The 13,065-nt window shown below is 41.2% G+C and overlaps 1 protein-coding gene across 1 annotated transcript in view; it reads right to left on the bottom strand.

Annotated features, from left to right (window-relative positions):
• Utp20 (UTP20 small subunit processome component) overlaps nucleotides 1–13,065 on the bottom strand; it is a 97,262-nt gene that overhangs the window by 63,445 nt on the left and 20,752 nt on the right. Inside the window, exons 16-21 of the mRNA XM_042693150.1 lie at nucleotides 10,141–10,291; nucleotides 9,389–9,451; nucleotides 7,377–7,541; nucleotides 5,014–5,090; nucleotides 1,925–2,004; nucleotides 1,497–1,740 (exon numbers count right to left, since the gene is read on the bottom strand). Coding sequence (XP_042549084.1) covers nucleotides 1,497–1,740; nucleotides 1,925–2,004; nucleotides 5,014–5,090; nucleotides 7,377–7,541; nucleotides 9,389–9,451; nucleotides 10,141–10,291 — 780 coding nt within the window. The remainder of the gene's footprint in view (nucleotides 1–1,496; nucleotides 1,741–1,924; nucleotides 2,005–5,013; nucleotides 5,091–7,376; nucleotides 7,542–9,388; nucleotides 9,452–10,140; nucleotides 10,292–13,065) is intronic.

Raw genomic sequence — 13,065 nt, 5'->3', positions numbered from 1 at the left:
AGTGAAGAGACAACTTACAGGATGGAAGTGAGTGTAGGCAAAGTATACATCGGATGGGAGGGGATGGGATTAATATCCAGCATATATGAGAAGCTAAAATAACTCAACAGAAAACAAAACGAAGAAAATATGATTTAAAAATAGCCAATGGGAGCTGGAAGGTGGCTCAGTGATAAAGAGCTTGCCTTGCATGCATGAGGCCCTGGGTTTGATTCCTCAGCACCACATAGGCAGAAAAAAAAGCCGGAAGTGGTGCTGTGGCTCAAGTGGTAGAGCGCTAGCCTTGAGTTGAACAGCTGAGGGACAGTGCCCAGGCCCAGAGTTCAGGCCCCACGACCGGACCCCCCAAAAACAAAAATAGTTAATAGTTGGGCTGGGAATGTGGCTCAGTGGTAAAGTACTTACCTAGTATGCATGAAGCGCTGGGTTCCATTCCTCAGTACTACATACATAGAAAAAGCTAGAAGTGGTTCGGTGGCTCAAGTGGTCAAGTGCTAGCCTTGAGCAAAAAAAACCCTGAGGGACAGCACCCAGGCCTTGAGTTCACAAGCCCCAGCATTGTCAAAAAAAAAAAAAAAAAAAGCCAATAGACCTAAATAGACATTCCTCAAATACAGACAAAAAGTATATGAAAAAGTGCTTAACACCACTAATCATCTTGGAAATATACCTTTTTAAACTGCTTTTTTTTTTTTTTGTCTTTTCCTTTTTGGTACTGGGGACTAAACCTAGGACTTTGTACTTGCTAGACAAGCATTTTGCCATTGAACTACATCTCAGCCCTGGGAAATGGGGTGGGTGAGTGCATGTGTGCATGTGTGCATGCATGCGAGATGCACTAAGAATTGAATTCAAGGCCTGGGTACTGTCCCTTAGTTTTTTTTTTTTCTTAGGGTTGGCACTCTACCACTTAGGCCACCCCTCTACCCTCTACTTCTGGCTTTTTGCTGGTTAACTGGAGATAAGAATCTCACAGACTTTTCTGCCAGATTGCATTTGAACCACGATCCTTATCTCAGCCTCCTGGGTAGCTAGGATTACAGGCATGAACCACCAATGTCTGGCTCATTTTAGTTTTAAAGAAGACTCTTACACAGCATACCAGTCAATGCTCCATAAAGCTGCTATTATTCTTTGAGCACATTCCTTGCATTAAAGAAAAATATCCAAAGGCTCAAAATAGTAGTTGTAGTTGGGTTACTAAAAAATATCTTCCAGTCACATATAGGCAGTAAAACAATGAACAAGAAGACATTAGTCAAACTCTATATAGACTTTCATCCTAGGTGACCTGGTATATTTTTATTAGCACCATTTGTATTTTGATTGATATAAAACTAGTTTAGTTAGTTGTTACCGAACAGAGCCATTGCTTTTGTAGACATAGCATTGATTTGAAAACATATAAAGAACTCAGCTATTGTGGGAGGTCAATAGTTCTAACCTCCCCCTCCTCATACCCCAGGAGGAACTTATTCCTAGAAGAGGATACATACTTGATAAATCTTAAGAAGAGCGGGGAAAGCTCCCTGGACCGTGGTTCTACTCTCTCTGGGAATTTTGCCAGAGCTCGCCAAAGCAAAAATCGAAAGTTGGTATGGTCCAGTCTTTCACGACAGTCAGTTTTCAATGTTAACTGCTGCTGGTAAAGAGCTCCAACATCCCCTTCCTGGGTCTGCTCCCAGCTTTCATCTCCAATGGACTTCTCCTCATCTCCCATTTCCTTTTGCAGTTCTTTCTCTGCAAGAGGGAAAAAAAAGTCATCACCATTACCAGACAGCGGACATTTCTAATACAAGGAAAACAAGCCACACTGCAAAGTTATCAAGGGTAATACATCTCCCCATTGTTTCCTGATTTCACACAGTAGTAAAAATTAAACACTGACACATTCTCTTTCCCTCCCAGCCCTATCCTTACATACCAGCATGTGCAGCTGCTTTATCTAGATGTTCATAGTAGACTTTCCAAAACTGCTTATTTTCCATTTCATGGGCATGAGAACTAGGAGAAAAGGTCACAAAATAAGGGGATAGGGCAAAAGGGTATAATTAAAAATGCTAATGGTTAACCCTCAATGCCTGCACAAATTATTTTTATAATCATAAAAGACTAAAGGGTATTTTTAAAAACTCAAGGCTAAGGAGGAATGACACTGTCGCAAAAGAAATGTACTTATTACCTGACTTATGAAATGATAACCCTTCTGTACAACACCTTAATAATAGCAATACAATTATATTAAAACAAACTTCAGGGCTTAAAGCTCACCAGGCAGAGCTCTACTGCTTGAGATGCAACTTTGGCCTTTTATACTCTGTTTTTGAATTAAGGTCACTTTTTGTCCAGGCCAACACGGACCTCAATCCTCCTATTTTATGCTGGGATAACGGGTATACAAAAATACATTCAGCCTTCTTTCTTGAGATAAGGGTCTCACTAACTTTTTGGGTGTAGGCTGAAACTGAAATTCTACTGATCTCAGCCTGCCAAGTAGCTAAGATGACAGGCACACAAAACTATATACAGGTATTGACTGAGATGGGATTTTGCAAACTTTTGCCTGAGCCGGGATTAACTTCCAAATTTCCGCAACCTAAGTGAGCCACTAGTGCCCAGCCTTAAAACAAATTATTTGCATGTTAACTATACAAAATAATGAGTTTCATTATAACATTTTCATAACTAAAGTATCTTTTAAAAATTGTAAGTAAGTTGGATGTTAGTAGCTCACACTTATAATCCTAGCTACTCAAAAGGCTGAGAGCTATGGATCACAGTTCAAAGCCAGCCCAGGCAGGAAAGTCTGTGAGACTTTTTTATTTTTTTTTTGCTGGTCCTGGGCCTTCAACCTGGGCTTGCACTGTCCCTAAGCTCCTTTTGCTCAAGGCTCAAGACTAGCACTCTAACACTTAAGCTACAGCACCACTTCCAGCTTTTTCTGTGATTAATTGGACATAAGAGTCTCCCAGGGGTGGCTTTGAACCACAATCAGATCTCAGCCTCCTGAATAGTCAGGATTACAGGCATGAGCCATTGGCACCCTGCCCTGTTGAGACTCTTATCACCAATTTATCACCAGAAGTAGAGCTGTGGCTCAAGTGGTAGAGTACTAGCCTTGAGCACAAAAGGTCACAAACAAAAGCTCAGTGCCAGGCTTTGAGTTCAAGTTCCTGGACCAGCAACAACAACAACCAAAAAAAAAAAAAAGGAGAGGACCAGATATGGGGCTCACACCTTAAATTCCAGCTACTCTGGAGGCAGAGATCAGGAAGATCACAGTTATAGACCAATACATTAGCAAAAATAGCAAAAACATTTTTAATAAGATCTCAACTCAACTAATAAGCTGAACATGATGGTGGTGGGCACTTGTAATCCCAGCTACTCAGGTAGCAAAATAAAGTGGCACTCAAATACACTTATTATGACAGAGGCAAAATAAACATTCATTTAATATGAAAAATACACTTTAGAACTTAACAAGGGAACATGAGGTGAATTATATTGTGTTTGCATAGCTTGGTATCTGAGCAACAATATTATAAAATTTTTTATATTTTTGTCATTAATCCTTTAAAACTGCATAAACCTTAACTAGGCATAAATTATATGTTTATGCTTTAACAAATTTCCAAACTTAAAGATGTGCCCAACAGGAAGACAGCCCAGCCACTATGGACAACCATTAAAGGCACTCTGTAAATGAACAACATGTTTAACACCTGGTAGACAAGTCAGGAAGACCATGAGTTCAAAGCCCGCATCCTAGCAACATGCTGTGTCAAAAAATGAAGCCCCAATAGTTTTGACAATAGGCCACTGAAAATGTACATGCTAGATTCTTCCTGTCTTCTGAAGGCACAAGAAAAAATAAAGTTGGTGCCTTCTAGCATACTGGTTTGATGGTTTGAATGGTAGGAAAAGGTTATAAAATGGAAATGGATGTTTACTTTATTTCTGACAAACAGAACTGATACTCAGTATTTTCAAAGGCCACACAAGACATATTTCCAATCCGATAGAAAGCAAAAGCAACAGGTGGTTACTGGTGGCTCATCCCTGTAATCCTAGCTATGCAGGAGGCAGAGATATGAGGATCATGGTTCCCAGCAGGAAAGTCTGTGAGACTCATCTCGAATTAACCACAAAAAAAACCTGGAGCTATGGACCAAGTGGTAGAGTATTGGTCTTGAGCAAAGAAGCTCAGAAACAAAACTCAGAGTTCAGGCACAAAAGACCCAGCTCTAGCACAAAACGAGAGGGAAAAAAAAAAAAAAAACAGCAAAGTAGATAATCTGAAGACTGATGTCTGTAAAAGGGCAATTTTTTTTTTTTTTCTGGTCCAGTCGTGGGGCCTGAACTCTAGGCCTGGGCGCTGTCCCTCAGCTCTTCAGCTCAAGGCTATCACGCTACCACTTGAGCCATAGCACCACTTCCGGCTTTTTTTTTCCTGCTTATGTGGTACTGAGGAATCGAAGCCAGGGCCTCATGCATGCAAGGCAAGCACTCTACCACTGAGTCACCTTCCCAGCCCTGTAAAAGGACAATTTTTACATGTAGGCAACATACATATTTTCTATGGGACTAGTAAAGTCCTTTGTTAAAGCTAAAGGGATTTTTATACAGGAGAGAGTAAAGGTTTTGAAATTTAATTTTCAAAGAATGGATCAATATAAATAAAAGTATGCAATAAAAAATTTAAATGATATAGAAGTATCATAAAAGTCCTCCAAGGTTATTTCAATATAGAAGTATCATAAAAGCCCTCCAAGGTTATTTCAATGTACACAGTAAGATACATATAATGTTTCAACTATAAAAAATTAGACATAATGGAAAGAAAAAAAATTGATGCTATTTTTTTCTTCCTTTTTGTTCTACAAAGGAATTATGGTATTTAAAAGTACTGCATACAACCATTTATTTAAGTCACACCTAGGAGTATAACCCTGGGTCATCACTTTGTACCATTTAAATTGCAATTGCTTCAACCACTTAACTCACACTTACCTTATGAGTTCAATAACAGGATCCCACAGAGCACTGAAGTTTACATATAACATGCCCAACAAATAACGAAGTGGTACCTGCAATTACAAAAGACTTTCTTAGTAATGGATGATAAGCTTCAGTGGAAAAAACAGGTGTTTTATCCCTTGAGTCATGCCTCCAGCCCTTTTTGCTTTGGCGCTCTCTCTCCCTTTTTCTTTTTTTCTCGCTCTCTCCTGCAGTATAAAGGAGTTGTCAGGACAGTTTGTGGATGCAATGCATTATGATCAACGTCATCCTTTCATCATTCTCTCCCACACATCCTAACCCCATCTTGTTCCTGAATTTTCTTAATTTTGTAGGATATGCGTTGAATTTTATGACTCTACTCCTCCCTCACCCCCAATTGCTTTCTGAAATAGGATCTCAATTTATGACTGGGTTACCATGGACCACAATCCCATTTATGCTTCCTATATGGCTGGGATGACAGGTATGTGACACTATGCCCACATAAACTTTTTGCCCAGGCTGGCCTCCAGCTGAGATCCTCTCAATCTCTGCCTCTGGAGCAGATGGGATTCCATGAATCTGGCTTTTCAATTACCTCTTAGAACAACATTCATTATTACCAACAGCCCCTTACACTAGGTGGTATCAATTGTATTATTACTTTGGGATGTGATGTTGGTACATATTATAGTAGTAATTTCTTTTTCAAATACATATCATGAAAGATGATAGCATCTGAAACTGGTAAGAGATAATTTCTCGGATTAAAAAGGGGAATGCTGGGCTGGGGAAGGTGGCTCAGTGGCAGAGTGCTTGCCTTGCATGCATGAAGCCCTGGGTTCGATTCCTCAGCACCACATAAGCAGAAAAAAAAAGCCGGAAGTGGCACTGTGGCTCAAGTGGTAGGGTGCTAGCCTTGAGCTGAAGAGCTGAGGGACAGAGCCCAGGCCCAGAGTTCAGGCCCCAGGACCGGACCCCCCCACCCAAAAAAAAGGGGGTAATGCCTTCATATAGTTTTGCTCCCAAAGGTGTCCATGATGTATGTATCTACCAGGGCTTAAGCTAAAAACCTCTGGACAAAAACCATAGGAAGCTAGCCGGGCGCTGGTGGCTCACGCCTGTAATCCTAGCTACTCAGGAGGCTGAGATCTGAGGATCGCGGTTCAAAGCCAGCCCGAGCAGGAGAGACCGTGAGACTCCTATCTCCAATAAACCACCAGAAAAACCGGAAGTGGCGCTGTAGCTCAAGTGGTAGAGCACTCGCCTTGAGCTGAAGAGCTGAGGGACAGCGCCCAGGCCCAGAGTTCAAGCCCCACGACCGACAAAAAAAAAAAAAAAAAACATAGGAAGCTGATGGTTGCTTTAGACAAAAAAAAAAAAAAAAATTCAGGTGGGTGCTGGTGACTCACACCTCTAATCCTACTCCGAAGGCTGAGATCTAAGGATCATAGTTTAAAGCCAGCCCAGGCAGGAAAGCTCAAGAGATTCTTATCTACAATTAACTGACAGAAATCCAGAAGTGGAGCTGTGGTTCAAAGTGGTAGAGCACTAGCCTTAAGCAAAAAGAATTCAGGGACAGCATCCAGACCCAAGTTCAAGCCCTACAACGGACAATAAAATAAAATTCTTCTTTTTGAAGTTATTTTGTCACAAAAACATACTTGAATGATAATTTCAATTTCTTGTCCCCAACCCTGGGAAATCTGTGAAGGTAGAGGCTGGGTTTTTATATCACAATCACCCAGTCATAGGTAATCAATATGATTGACTTTAGGGTAGGGCATGGTGGTACTAGCCTATAATCCCAGTACTCTAACATTATAGGCTCATGTTTATAATCCTGCTATTCCATAAGCAGAGACTGGGAGAATGAGGTTACAGGAAGCCCAGGTAAAAAGTTCACTCGACTTCTCTGAAGCAACAGCTGGTGCAGAGGAGCACAGCATTCCTCTCATCCCAGATACATGGGAGGCTAGATCAGGAGGCCCACAGTTTGACTCTAGCCCAGACCAAAAAGTTCTTGAGACCCCCATCTCAAGATAAAAAGCTGACCATAAAAGTACGTGCCTGTTGTCCTAGAATAAATAGAAGGATCTGAAGCCCATGTCAGCTTGGGTAAAAGTGACCCTATTTCCAAACTAACCAGTGCAAAAAAAGGCTAGAGTCATAACCTAACTGATAGAGGGCTGTCTAGCAAGCACAGAGTTCTGAGTTCAAGCCCCAGTACAGCCCATAAATAGAATGGACGATAGATGGATGGAGCAGAGTGGAGGAACTCCTTTAGTATATTTCCCCAGCAAAGAATGAAAACAAAGGAAGAAGCAGCAGCAGCAGAAGAAGAAAACAGAGCACTGCTCAGAGCACTTCTTTACCTCCTGTAAGGGCCCATGAGGAAGAGCAATCTGCACAACATCATGCCTCAGTTTCCGCAGGTGCAGTAGTTTCTCCCTGTAATCACTCACAGTTGCTGGAACAAGTTCTGCCTGGCGTAATATTGTGAAGGCTGACTGGCGCTCCGACAGACCATCACCATCACCCTGTACAAACAGGGCCCGGAGGCAGGTCAATAGCATGACACTCCACAAAGAACATGAAAATTTTTTTTTTTAGGGGTCCGGTTGTGTGGCCTGAACTCTGGGCCTGGGTGCTGTCCCTCTTCAGCTCAAGCCTAGTGCTCTACCACTTGAGCCACAGTATCACTTCCGGCTTTTTTCTTTTTGCTTATGTGGTGCTGAGGAATCGAACCCAGTGCCTCATGCATGCAAGGCAAGTGCTCTACCACTGAGCCACCTTCCCAGCCCAGGACATGAAATTTTTTGTTGTTGTTGTTTTAAAAAACTTTTTTTTTTTTTGCCAGTCATGGGGTTTAAACTCTGGGCCTGGGCACTGCCTCTGAGCTCTTAGATCAAGGCTACTGCTCTACCACTTTGAATCACAGTACCAGTTCCTGTTTTCTGGTGATTAACTGGAGGTAAGAGTCTCAAGGAGGGCTGGGAAGGTGGCTCAGTGGTAGAGCGCTTGCCTTGCATGCCTAAAAGAAAAAAGCAAAAAGCCGGAAGTGGCGCTGTGGCTCAAGTGGTAGAGTGCTAGCCTTGAGCTGAGGGACAGTGCCTAGGCCCAGAGTTCAGGCCCCACCCAAAAAAAAAAAAAAAGTCTCATGGACTTTCCTGCTCCAGCTGGCTTTAAACCTCAATTCTCAGATCTCGGCCTCTGAGTAGCTAGGATTACAGGCATGAGCCAACAGCACCTGGTTAAATTTATTTTTTTTCACACCATTTACTTTTGGTTTTTGTTGGTCATGAAGCTTGAACTCAATGCCTGGACGCTGTCCCTGAGCTTTTTCACTCAAAAATAGCATTCTACCACTTGGAGCCACTGCTCTAATTCTAGTTTTCTGGTTAATTGGAGACAAGAATCTCAAAGACTTCCCTGCCTGGGATGGCTCTCAACCATGATCCTCAGATCTGAGTCTCCTGATTTGCTAGGATTACACGTATGAGGCACTGGCACTTGGCTATACCATTTACTTTTTGGTAGAAAAGTTAGATTTCAGTGCTCAGCACAGAAATAAAAAGTAATCAGAAATTTTCAAAGTGATTCAAAACGATTGGCAACATCTAATGAAATAAAAAAGTATATATACACTAATGACTATGAGTTTTACAAAAAGTAATTTGCATTATGGAAATAATTCCCTACATGAAGTATGTAATAAAGTTGATGAAAAACTATCTACCAACAGGAAATTGGCGAAGGTGTTTTTTTTAATTTTTAAAATTTTTATTTGTGGGGCTAAGAAGGTAGCTCAGTGGTGGAATGCTTGCCTCGCATGCATGAAGCCCTGGGTTCGATTCCTCAGCACCACATAAGCAGAAAAGGCCAGATTTGGTCCTATAGCTCAAGTGGTACAGCACTCACCTTGAGCTGAAGAGCTGAGGGACAACGCCCAGGCCCAGAGTTCAAGCACCACAATCAATGACAAAAATAAGTAAATAAGCTTTTAATTTTGTTTTTGGTCCATCCTGGTGCTTGAACTAAAGGCATAGGGTGCTGCCCGAGCCTCTGTGTTGAAGGCTAGCACTTTACCACAGCTCTATTTCCAGCTTTTTCTTAATAGTTTATTGGAGATAAGAGTCTCATGGACATTTCTTTTCAGGCTGACTTCAAACTGCGATCCTCAGATCTGTTTCCTGAGTAGCTAGGATTACCAGTATCCAAGTTATCTGTACATTCGTGTTGTTGTTGCAAGTAGTAACAATTCAAAAACTTATTCCTTTTTTATGATATTTATATCTGCTCTAGTTTTTTTGGCAAAGGTATCATTTTAGAAATTAAATACATGTTAAATTATAACTTTAAAAAATGATTCCAACAGTTAAATTACCTCCATCAGTGCTGGAAGCTGAATGTCAAAATGGTTCAAAATCCTTATTGTCAAAAGCCGAATCTAGACAAAGCAAAAAATTTATTTCAAACTACAAAGTTTATATGAAACAAGAAATTAATTTTAAAAAAGGGTAACATCTGAAGAGAGAACTCATGCCTATTCTATTCCTTACTCATATCCAACAAAAAACAATACCTATCAAATAGTACATAGGTACTGAACAGGTAAGGCTGCTCAGTCACCATACTGTTTCTTTAAACTGTGACACTGTCAGTATCTCTAAAGATATGCAAGGAACTGATTGGGTCTATAGTTCAATTGAAATCAGTGCTCTGTTCTCTATTTTCACATACTTGAGTGAGCAGAGCAGCAGAATCATTGAGAGGGATTTTAACCCTACTGAATCAGAATCTTTGGGAACAGGGACCCAGAATTTTATTAATCTCCCTAACCAATTCTGCAGGAATCAGTCTAATTTCTGCTTTAGGCATCATCATCCCACAGCAGTACTTTTTCTCCCCTCCCCACATTCTCTCCTCTCCTCTCATCCCCTGTTTCTCCTCCCACTCTCTCTCATAGTACTGGTGATTAGATGCAAGCACTCCACTACTTAAGCTACACTCCTGGACTTTTTCTGTTGTTTGCGTGTTTGTTTTTGAGGCAGACTGTTGTCATCTTGCTTCCTAGGCTAGTAGTGCATTCTGATGACTACTAGCAGTCATACAGAAACAAAAAGAAAACAGTATTGCCTTGGATACTCCAGTTGAAATGTTTGTTTGCAACTTGGGAAATAATTCCATTAAAGCTTCCTCAGAGAGTGGTCCTTTGCATCCACAGAAGGATAACCTCTGATAGTAGAGATCAGCCAACAGCAGCACCGACGGTTCTGAAGGAAATGTTCTGCAACAAGATATTTAAGACTCATTGTACCACACACTTCGTGATTTCAGATCATAATATACACTATAGAAAATCATTGTTGATGAAGGACATGTAGAAGGCTGGAGGAAGCTTGCAGATGAAGAGGCCTAGCAATCCTGAGTGACATATTCAAGCATACAACTGACTATATAAGGGAGAGGTAGGACTCAAATTTGAATTTCATTTCCAATGCTGCCTCTCCAATCCACAGCTGCCAACAACTGCCAGATAACAAGTAATATTTATTATTTGCTGCATGCCAGGTCTTGAGCTAGTGAAGGAAACTGGGCAGCCCAGATGCAAGCCCACATCATCAGCAGCCTAACTCTGGAGAAGCTGCTTAGCTTCTGTGCCATCTTTGTTCAACAATTATTTTCTGAGTGCCTACTATGTGACTTTTCTAGACCCTGTAGATATATCAGTAAACAAAAGACAACGTTCCCATTTTCTAGAAATTTACATCAGAAGGCAAGCAATAAACTAATAAATAGTAAGAGTGACAGTGATGAGTGCTATAGAGAAAAACAATCAGATGGAGTGAAGAGATAAATGTGAAGAGGATGGACAGCAGAGGGAAAGAGGGTACAGTGAAATATCACTGAGATAGGGGCAGAGAGAGAGGGAGTACCATGGAATACCATTTGACAGGGGTAGTCATGGAAAGCAGAGACAGAAAGAAGTGAAAAAGTGAGCTTAAAGGGTATTTGAAGGAAAAGCAAAACCAAGTCAAAGCCTGAGGTATGTTTGTCTACTGAAAGATTATGATTGGTCTGGTTGGAACTGAATTAGCAAGGAACAGTGGCTGAAGAATTCAGAAGTAGGCAGGGGTTGGGTGGTCCAGAGCCCAAAGGAACTCAGTGAGGAGTTTGATTTTATTACAAGTAAGGATACAGGGTGGATAACATTAGAGCAGAGTTTCTCAGCAGTGTTGGCACTGCTAATATCTGGGGCTAGAACTGCTGGGGGCTATCCTCTGCATTGTATGTTGCTTAGCAGAATCCCTAGCCTTTACTCACTACACACCAGCAACAGCCTCTCCTCCACATTCTAGAAGCAACAACTAGAACAGACCTCCAGAAATGCTCCTGGCTGAGAAGCACTGTACAAGCTGTGGGCAATGGAGTGAATCACCAGGTGCTGATACAGCTCAGAGAACACAGGACAAGGGTGGAAGTAAGGAGACTCATAAAGAGGCTGCGACAACAATCCAGACAAGCGATAGTAGCTAGGCCAGGGTCCTGTTTTGAAACTTTAGTTCCCTCATCTATAATGATAATAGTACCTTGTACTTCATGGAGTTGTAAGGATTAAATTAAATAATGTATGCAAAGTACACACAACAGTGACGGATATATAATTAGGACACAGTAAGTATAATTTATTATTACTGAGTGCAATATGTAATTCAGTTTCACTACGTAAGATTTTTTTTAAACCATCCCTTTTGAGAGATAATGAAGTTGAGAACAAGTAAGTAAGTCATTCAAATTGACAGTATCAGGACAGTATCAGATGCAGGCCCCCTATGAAACCTAGATGCTTGCCAGTATACTAGCACATTACGGAGCAGGATCCTATATTTGCAATGAAAGTTGACTGCTACCTAACCTTCCCCAGAGGGGAAGGATGGACAAAAGATGAAAAGTTTAAATAAGAAGATGGAAAGTATAAATAATTAAAAAAGGGAAATACGCTATAGGGTAAATAGGACAAAGTAAAAGAAATCTCCTCCCCCAGGAAGTTCACTTAAACCAATTTGGCCATGGAGAAATGCCAAGCTCCCCTGGGTATGGAAATATAAAGAGATTCTGGATTACTGCCATTACCCTCCTAACTTTTCTTTACTCCCCTACAGACTCTCAATATAGTTGCCTAAGAAATCCTGTGTAAGACTATGTCTCAAATGGGACACTCATTTTGCCCCAGAGAGCAGCCTGGTCTGATATCCTCATGGCTCTCTCCCTAGCTGCTTTCAGGTTTTTGCTTAGATGTCTATAGTGAGGTCTTCCCATAGAACCATCACTGTCCCTAACATCTAGATTCCCTACCTTCAGGCCCTGCTTTCATTTCCTTCATGGCACTTAGAACCATCTAATGTGTTATGTACTTTACTTATGTACTCTACTTAATGTCTTCTTTCTAGAACAGCAGCTCCACAGAGATTGTGAATTTGGTCTGTGTCACTATTTTCCAAGGACTAAAATAGGATCCAATACATGGGAAAAGCAAACAGGTACTGTCTGAATGAAATGAATGAGTAAATGTGTGTTAAAAAGCGTGGAAATAAAATGGACTAGACTCCAAAATAAGTGACTCTACCTAAAAGTAAAGGCCTGTGGGGCATTTGCAGTGGCTCGAGCCTTTAATTCTAGTTACTCAGGAGGCAGAGATCTCTGAGGATCACAGTTTGAAGGCAACCGGGGCAGGAAAGTCCATGAGACTCCTATCTCTAAATTGAGTTGCAAATAACTGGAAGTGGAGGTGGAGCTCAAGTGGCAGAGCACTAGCCTTGAGCAAAAACTCAGGGACAGCTCAAACCTCAGGACAGGCACAAAAAATGGGGAAGAAAAAGAGTAAAGGCCTGTCTTTTGAACAGGCAAATGATTATATTCCCAATAATGGTCCTATGTACCACCAAAACCCTAGGCTGGCTAAATTAAACAAAGTAATAAACTGAACTGTGGGAATACCAAGCTAAAAGATCATAGATAAAGTCTTCAGAAATGTAGGTCAAGTCCAAGAGAGGCAGAAAA

The sequence above is a fragment of the Dipodomys spectabilis genome, unplaced genomic scaffold, assembly GCF_019054845.1.
Source record: "Dipodomys spectabilis isolate Male_0828 unplaced genomic scaffold, ASM1905484v1 ptg000163l, whole genome shotgun sequence".
NCBI lineage: Eukaryota > Metazoa > Chordata > Mammalia > Rodentia > Heteromyidae > Dipodomys > Dipodomys spectabilis.
This window is presented reverse-complemented; position numbering and strand designations above follow the sequence as displayed.